The sequence below is a fragment of the Hyperoodon ampullatus genome (assembly GCF_949752795.1).
Source record: "Hyperoodon ampullatus genome assembly, chromosome: 1".
NCBI lineage: Eukaryota > Metazoa > Chordata > Mammalia > Artiodactyla > Ziphiidae > Hyperoodon > Hyperoodon ampullatus.
The window spans coordinates 31,550,412-31,559,562 of NC_136914.1; the positions used below are offsets into that span (position 1 = coordinate 31,550,412).

The window sequence follows — 9,151 nt, forward strand, 5'->3', positions numbered from 1 at the left end:
TGCAGTGGTTGAGAGTCTGCCTGCCAATGCGGGGAACACGGGTTCGTGCCCCAGTCCGGGAAGATCCCACATGTCACAGAGCGGCTAGGCCGGTGAGCCATGGCCACTGAGCCTGCGCGTCCGGAGCCTGTGCTCCGCAACGGGAGAGGCCACAACAGTGAGAGGCCTGTGTGCCGCAAAAAAAAAAAAAAAAAAAAGTCTTAAAAATGTTTTATTGACATGGGGAAAATGTCGTGGTATAATAGTGAGTGAGAAAGCAGATTATATATGTATATATATGCATTATATATATATAATACATATATATGTAAAATACATATATATCAATATATGGTTTAGTTAATACAGTGCAGCTTACATCCATGTACCAAAAAGGACTGCAAGGAAATAAATCAAAGTATTAATGGGAGTAAAAATTTGTGTGATAGCACTGCTAGTAATTTAGGTTTTCATTTTTATATTTGCTTGCATTTTCCAAATGCTTTGTAACAAAATTGTACCGTTTTGATAATCAGAAAAAATATTTAAGAAAAATATTAAAAATAAGTTTAGTAACAATATAAAAGAAAAAGATGGAGGCATTTAAAAAGGAGAATGCAACTAGCCTGACATGAATGCAGCCATGCTCTGAAAAATATACCTGTTAAAATATTTTTTAAATATTTCATATACTGGCAATTAACAAGTGGAATTTAAAATTAAAAACACAATACTTCTTATCCTAGCATCCCCCCACCAAAAGAAATAGTTAGGTATAAATCTGACACAGTATGTACAAGACCTATATGAAGAAAACGACAAAACTCTGATAAAGAAAATCAAAGGAGCACTAAATAAACGGAGAGATATTCCATGTTCATGGGTGGAAGACTCAAGGCGTCAGTTCTTCCCAAGTTGGTCTAAAGATTCAATGAAATCCCAATCAAAATCCCAACAGGTTACTTTGTGTATATCGACAAACTGGCTCTAAAGTTCACATGGAGAGGAGGCACAGGACCCAGAACAGCCAACAGGACATTGAAGGAGAAGAACAGAGTCAGAGGAATGACACTACCCAACTTCAGGGCTTACTACAGTCACAGTAAACAAGCCAGTGTGGTCCTGGTGAAAGAACAGACAAATAGGTCAACAAAGAAGAGCAGGGGAGCCAGACTGAGAGTCACACACACTCAACTGACCTTTGACAAAGGAGCAAAGGCAACACATTGTAGAAAAGACAGTCTTTCAACAAACAGTGCTGAAACAAGTGGACATCCACACTCAAAAGAAAGAATCTCGACACAGACCTTAAATCCTTTACAAAATTTTAACTGAAAATAGATCACAGACCCCAAATGCAGAACTATAAAACTCCTAGAATAACACAGGAGAAAAGGTAGATGACCGTGAGCATGGTGATGACCATGAGCATGGTGATGACCACACAAAGGCACGCGCCATGAAAGAAACAGCTGATATGCCGGACCTCATGAAAATTAAAAACTCTGGTCCGTGAAAGACAACATCAAGAGAAGAAGAAGACAAGCCTCAGACTGGGAGAAAATTTTGCAAAAGACAATTCTGATGAAGGACTGGTATCCATAATATACAAAAAACTCGTAAAATTCAACAATAAGAAAACAAACAACCCAATTTAAAAATGGGCAAAAGACCTGGACAGCTCACAAAAGATATACAGATGGCAAATAAGCACATGAAAAAGGTGCTCCACATCGTACGTCATTAGAGAAATACACATCAAAACAACGAGATACTACCACATACCCATTAGAGTGGCCAAAATCCAGAACACTGACAACAGCAAATGCTAAGAGGATGTGGAGCAACAAGAACTGTCACTCGCTGCTGGTGGGAACGCAAAATGGTACAGCCACTCCAGAAGTTTGGCGGTTTCTTACAAAACTAAATAAGCTCTTACCTTACAACTCAGGAACCATACTCCTTGATATTTACCCAAAGGAATAAAACTTATGTCCACACAAAACCCTGCACATGGATGTTTACAGCAGCTTTAGTCACAACTGCCAAAATGTGGAAGCAACCAAGATGTCCTTTGGTAGATGACTGGATAAATAAACTGGTACATCCAGACAATAGAACATTATTCAGTGCTGAACAGAAATGAGCTATCGAGCCATGAAAAGACATGGAGAAGACTTTAATGCATATGACTCAGTGAAGGAAGCCAATGTGAAAAGGCTACAAACTGCATGATTCCAACCAAATGACATTCTAGGAAAGGCAAAACTATCGAGACAGTTGAAAAGGTCAGGGCTGCCGGGGGTTAGGGAACGCGTGAACAGGCAGAACACAGAGGATTTTTAGGGCCGTGAAACTACTCTGTACGACATGCTATTGATGGGTACGTTTCATGACACGTTTGTCCAGACCCATAGAATGAACACCACCAAGAGTGAACCTCAAATGTAAACCGGGGTTTGGGGTGATGATGATGTGTCAATTGCAGGTCCATCAGCTGTAACACATGCTGACAGTAGGGGAGGGGTGAGTGAGGGGCAGGCAGGAGGCAGGGGCTCTGTCCTTTCTGCTTAACTTCCCAGGGCACCTAAAACTGCTCTAAAACATAGAGTCTATTTTTTTAAAAATTCAGTGGTCAAGGGGACTTTTAAAATAGAGGAACTCTGAGTAATAAGCACTGGTTTTAAGTCTGCAATAGGATTGTTCTCTGAAGATCATTCAGGCTGCTAGAGAACTCCCTGTGAAGACAAGAACCACGGACACGTTACTTGAGCTTGCATGCGGCCACCAAAGGTCTCTGTCCCTGGTTCAGCAGAAGCGCAGGCCACCTCCCCTGGGGCCCGTGCGCCCACCTGGGAGGAGGGGGGCCTCGCACCGGGCTCTGCAGAGCCTCCCGTAGTCCTCCATCAGCTCTGGTAAAAGCAGTTCACGCGAAGGCAGCAGTCACTGCCTGGAGAGAACAATGGTTAGATACAAAGAAAAGAGGCTCAATGGCAGGAAGGTTTGTTCTCAAGCAAAGGCCAATGGGCGAGAGGCTGGGGGGCAGGCAACCTACACCTTCCTCTCACACCACAGTGCGCAGCTGCAGGCCCGATCGCCCGTTCATGGGCCCATGGAGGACCACTCACCGTCTGCATCCCTAGGGCATCATTGTTTAGGGTGCACGCCAAGCATGCTCCTGCTTTAGGAGCTCTGCACTGACCCCCTGTTTCCTGAGAATATGCTTCCTCAAATACCCACGTGGCTTGCTCCCCAGATGAGACAGTTATGACTTCCTCGGTTGCCAAGGTCCTCACGTCTGTCTGACATCCCTGGGTCCTGTCGGTTCCCGACAGACAGTCGGCATGTTGGAGCCGGAGGGGCTCAGACACCCCATCTGGTGGTCCCAGGCCTGACTCTTCACTAGACCTAACCCCAGAGGCTCTGTGGATTTGTTTGTGATGAACAAAGCTTCCCGGGCTCCACTTCCAAGAATTTGGTCTGGTGGATCTGAAGTGAGGCTCAGGAATCTACATTTTTAAGAACACATCTTTGGGGATCACCCACCCATCTACCACTCTAATTTTCTTTTAGAAGAGAAAACAAATACAGAGAGATGAGGTGACCACCCAGAAGACAGAGCGAGTTCCAGGGGGAGATGAGCCTGAGATCGTGAGATCAAGGCAGAGAAGACCCCAGATAGGAGGAGCTTTCCCTAAACCTGGTGCCACATTCTATGTTCTCACATGTTAGGGGTGAGTTTCTTTAAAAAAATCACTAAGTGGAAAAACTAGCTTAGCTCTACCAAGGTTTTGGTTTTTTATTTTTTTGTTTGCCTTTGGGGAGGGTGAGGCATGAAAGTGAAAGAAAATGTCATAGTGAGAAAGAAAAAAAAGACCACATTTTAATTCACATCTGTTCTGTAAAGACCTGAGAGTAGTGTTTTGTGGTTTTTTTTTTAACCTTTCTAAACTAAGAAAGGTCAGAGAGTAAGAGGAGGAAACCCTTCAAGACGTAAACGTCTGATGGATGGACGTACCCCTGGATGCGCAACATTCCATATAAACCCGGGATCCCATAAAGGGGAGGCGCATTGCCTGGAATCGCTCGGCTGGGTCCCCCTTGGTGAGTTCTGGCTGGGAGTCTAATGACAGCATCAGGCGGGTCACGGGTTATCGCTCTCACCAACTCCCACGAGGGTTGCTTCCCCTTGTTCAGCGGTTATTCAGCTTCTGTTACTGTAACAATAAAGCGATAAGGCTGAGCCCCAGCCTGACTCACAACAGGACTCACCAGCAGGCCCAGGAGTCGTGGCCAGTGCACCCGGCCGAGCAGAGCTTGGGGATGAGCCTTGGGCTGCCGCCCAGCGCCTGGCTGTGGACCCCAGAGCTGGAGGGACCTGCCATCTGCCTGGAACGCTGTCACTCTCCACACATTCTCTATGGTGACGAATAACAAGGGCTTCACCCTGCTTGTCATCGATACTTATCAGAATAAGAGCCAGACAGAGTGTCAGCCAGTTGGCAGCTTCGATGCAGCAGCCCCCGTATGGAGGCTGCTCTGATTCATCCCTGAGACATGCGGCCTCAGAGATGAATGTTCTCTGAACCTAAAGCAGCAGGGCTCCGCAGCAATACCAAGGTATACTGCATTCCTGCAACCATTCACCCATCCTCAGATGACACCTCGAAATCCCATCCATCAACCAGTGGAAACAGACTCTCTTAACGAGTCAGAGAAAACTCCTCGTGGCACAGGAAGTCAGCGAAAAGGGAAGGCGGGCAGGGAGGGCAGGGAACTTGTGGGGCAAGGCCCAGGCATCTGGGAGAGTCCCCCCCCGCCCCCGCCCCCGCATCTGCAGCCCCCTGTGGAGCGGGTCACCAGCACGGGGCTGTCAGCTGGCCCGGGCGGGGCTCTGCCAGGGCCCTGCACTCAACCTGTCCGGCAGCTCCATCTCCTAAGCAGGAAGGTTTTCACGGTGTTTCTAGGTGGAAAGCACAGTGAACATCCCCCGTCCCTCCCCACCCCAGCCTGCCTTACCCTCTCTTTAGTAGCCTTTTACTAAAATCTTCAGAACGCTAAGGACCCTAAACAAAGACAGCGGTGCAATCACAGCCAGCTTATCTCCGTGAGGCGTGCACTGGGGAAAACACACCCTGGTTCCTGTATTTGTCTTCTCCTTAAGCTCCTTCCACAAGCAAGCAAAGGCTCTACCTTTTTCAATAAAATTAGTTCATCCAAATTGTAAATCAGAGATCTACACTCATTACTTCTGCTCCCTCCGTCCTGGTGACTGTAAAGCAGTACAATGGATCTCTTCTGAATCTAAATGTCAAGATGTGAAACTTCAGGCACCACTGACTCTGAAGGGCTGTTTCAGTTCCTCTTCGGCATGTGTGGGGTACACTTGTCAGGGCCAAGATGTGTCAAATTTTCTCCTGCCATCAGAGAAACAGCAGTTCACGGATAAACTTGGCAAATCCTCCCAGAGTCCGCATATAAGCAGCCCTACGGATGTATCTAACTTGCTGGGAAAGCTGGGAAAATCAAGTTATTAGCAGCTTTAAGAAAGCAGATTGGAAGCAATTACATTTGAAGCCCAGCATCGTAGTTCAGAGTTCCCAGGTCTGAAATGTTTCATTCCACAAGAACCACAGTGGGAAGATCGAACGTTTCGCTCTCTGCCCTGCACTGTGCCAGGTTTACACTGTGCCACGGTTAGGTACCTGGAACCTCTCCACTGTGTTTGTGGGATCTTTCTCTTCACCTTTGCCTACCTGGAAAATCATGAGGAGAGAAGGAAAAAGCAAAAAGAAGAAACTGCTTATCAGTGTGCTCAGCTAAGACGACCACCTGAAACTGTGGATTTAAGGTAACCCAAGAGCAAAGCAGGCATTGGGAGTCACACCTGGCTGGCTGCCACCTGACCTGGACACACAGACAACTTGTGAGCACCTGGAGCCAGATCCTTAGGGCACAAGTGCCTAACGATAATTCACTCCATCCTGAGACCGACCCGAGTCCTAGAGAAACTCAGGAAACCAAGCACAGTACTGCACACAACGCACACCTTTTCAAGACTGTACAAAGGGGAAGAGAAAGTGGGAAGGGACCAAGACAACTGGTCCAACGAGAGATGAATTCCAACTAAATGACACACACATCACCACTGTACAGAAGTCTAAAAATGTCTCAGCATCTGAGAAGTAAATCTAAAGGCAATTAAACTAAGGAAAGGAGCTAATGGATGTGAAAACTTTTGGTTAAGTTAAAAGTACTGTTTACATAAAAATGATTAAAATCCTGCCCCAAATAGCAAATTGAGAAGCAGAAGTTCATACCGAAAACTTTAGAAGTTCTGTAAGAATTGGTGTGGCCCTGCATGTCATCTTCTCATGTGGGTGCTACCCCTGGAACCCCAAATACCTACTTGGAGAATCTAGAATTGTCTGAATAACAGAGATAGGAAATTCAGAAGGTCCTGATGTTACCCTGTACAATCTCAGAGAAGGAGAGAATTTCAGAAGTAGTCTGAACAAGCTACACAGCTGAACAGTTGAGAGTGAGACCCAGAAAACAAGGGGACTCGCCACGGTTACAAGGCTTCCGGACAGCAGAGCTGGGATCAGGATCGGATCCAGATCAAGACTCGAGACGACTGAGTGTCAACCCACCACCGGCTCCTCCTGCCACTCAGCCATCCTTTCTAGATAAGAAACAGACACAGAGAGCAAAAAAGTGAAACTCTTATCTCAACACTCACATGAATCTCTGTAACTGAGTAGACGGCACGGGATTTTCAATCTATGAGCGCTTACCCTGCAGGGGACTATATACCATTTTACTAAGTTTCCATTGAAGAAATACAACAATTTTTACATGACAGAAATCATATCCTGATTATTTGTCAACCAAGAACTACCTTTATGGGATAAACAGTTTATGAGTCATAATAATTTTGAGAAAACTTCTACAAGGAAAAAAGCAGAAACATTTAAGCAAATTTAGAAACTTACTTTTACACTAATCACGAAAATCAGAGCTTACTCTTTGGCCCTCCTCACTGTCTATCTAACTAAAATTTTGGAATGAAATGCACTTTCCAAAGGACTTTTCTGTTTCACTGATATGCACTAAAATTCTTTACAAGTAATGTTTCAGTTAAGAGCTACTACTAATAAAATGAATGAATTCTTCCAAAATGGATGAAATAATCAACTTAAAAGAATACAGCAAGTCATGGAAGCAACCTAAATGCCCACTGACAGACGAATGGATAAAGAAGATGTGGTACATACATATAATGGAATATTACTCAGCCACAAACAAAGAACGAAATTGGGTCATTTGTAGCGACGTGGATGGACCTAGAGACTGTCACACAGAGTGAAGTAAGTCAGAAGGAGAAAAACAAATATCGTATATTAACTCACATATATGGAACCTAGAAAAATGGTACAGATGAATGGGTCTGCAGGGCAGAAATAGAGACATAGATGTACAGAACAAACGTATGGACATCAAGGGGGGAAAGCGGCTGGGGGGTGGTGGTGGGATGAACTGGGAGATTGGGATTGACATGTATACACTAATATGTATAAAATGGATAACTAATAAGAACCTGCTGTATAAAAAAATAATAATGGGCTTCCCTGGTGGCGCAGTGGTTGAGAGTCCGCCTGCCGATGCAGGGGACGTGCGTTCGTGCCCCGGTCCGGGAAGATCCCACATGCCGCGGAGCGGCTGGGCCCGTAAGCCATGGCCGCTGAGCCTGCGCGTCCGGAGCCTGCGCGTCCGGAGCCTGTGCTCCGCAACAGGAGACGCCACAACAGTGAGAGGCCCACGTACAGCAACAACAACAACAACAACAACAAAAAAAAAATAATAATAATAATAATAATAATAAAAAAATCAACAAAAGTACAGAATGAAAACCAAAATAAATAAATAAGTTATATGGGCAAAAAAAAAGTATGCAATTATTGATTACCAAAGATAAAAAACAACGTGTTTTTCTTCCCCAAAAAGGTATTATTAAATTTACGGTGAAGTAATTGAGAGATATGTACGACAGAATTAGCAGGAGTTTGGAATAAACCACTATTTGCACATCAGGAAAAAAAAAAGAATATAGCAAGTACAATGCTATTCCTTTGATGGGCTGCATTAGGAGCCCCGGTTCATCCCAGCGCCTTCCTTCCTTCCTTCCCATGGAAAGGATTTTCCAGAAGAGGAAGCCTGGGCTCCGTCACCACCCACCTCCAGCTGGAGACGCCCAGCCCTCCACACACTGTCCAGACTGAGAAGTGAGGCCCCTGGCCCCGCACCCCATCTGTCAGAGTGCTGATCCTTGGGGGCCGCACCTCCTTTTCCCGACAGCCCCTGTAAGAGCACTGCTCAAGCTTCCACGCAGGACAGGCGGCACCACTGCTTGCAGGTGGCTCCAGCAGGGGCAAAGGAAGGGTCAGGAGGAAGCACAGGGCAGCAGAATCTAAACAGCCATTACGAAGTGCCCATCCTCCACTTTTTCCGTAAAGGGAGGACGTGTCTGCACACCTACCAGCCACCCCGTGCCTGTCTGCAAACGCAAGTTTCCCATCAACACGCTTTTATCTCCCCAGTGCCCAGTGAATTACAGAAGAATTTCTCTGAGATTCTGAGATAGAACTGAAGTTTCAAACCTGTGGTCGAGTTCCGGAGGATCGGTGACCCTTCCCACCCTGGAGCACTTCCAGATCCTCGAGCGCGCAAGTGTCCCGTGCGTCTGCCCATCGCTCACACCCCCGGCCGCGTCCCGCCGGCCCCCGGGCCGGGCTGTGGTCCTGGCCGAGCAGCCGCACATCTCCCTAGCAGGCCAGCCCTCTTCTGGGTGGTCCTGACTCTCCGCCTGGACCTGGAAGGTCCCGTTGTTGGAGGACTTCCTCGGTGACCAGCTGTGCCAAATGACCCCAGCGCTCCCCGTACAGATGCGGGAGGTGACACAAGCTCCCCGGCTGCAGCCTACTAATTTCCTCTTCCAGAAGTTACAAAAAACAAAAACAAAACAGGAACATTCACTTGTTACGTAAATTAAGCCCTCCGATGATTTGGGAAGTCAGACACATCCCTCACACTGTAAAACATGCTCTCAGCAAAGCCATTACAATCTGACAAGTCCAAGTCCCACTTCCTACTTCTGTTCCTGGGTTTGTGC

At 46.3% G+C, this 9,151-nt stretch overlaps 1 protein-coding gene across 1 annotated transcript in view; it reads right to left on the reverse strand.

The window, feature by feature from the left end:
* FNIP2 (folliculin interacting protein 2) overlaps positions 1-8,800 on the reverse strand; it is a gene marked incomplete at both ends in the record, with an annotated part of 79,107 nt that extends 70,307 nt beyond the window's left edge. The window contains one exon of the mRNA XM_079702388.1: positions 8,640-8,800. Within this exon, the coding sequence (XP_079558514.1) occupies positions 8,640-8,800 (161 nt within the window). The remainder of the gene's footprint in view (positions 1-8,639) is intronic.
* Positions 8,801-9,151: the final 351 nt, after the last annotated feature.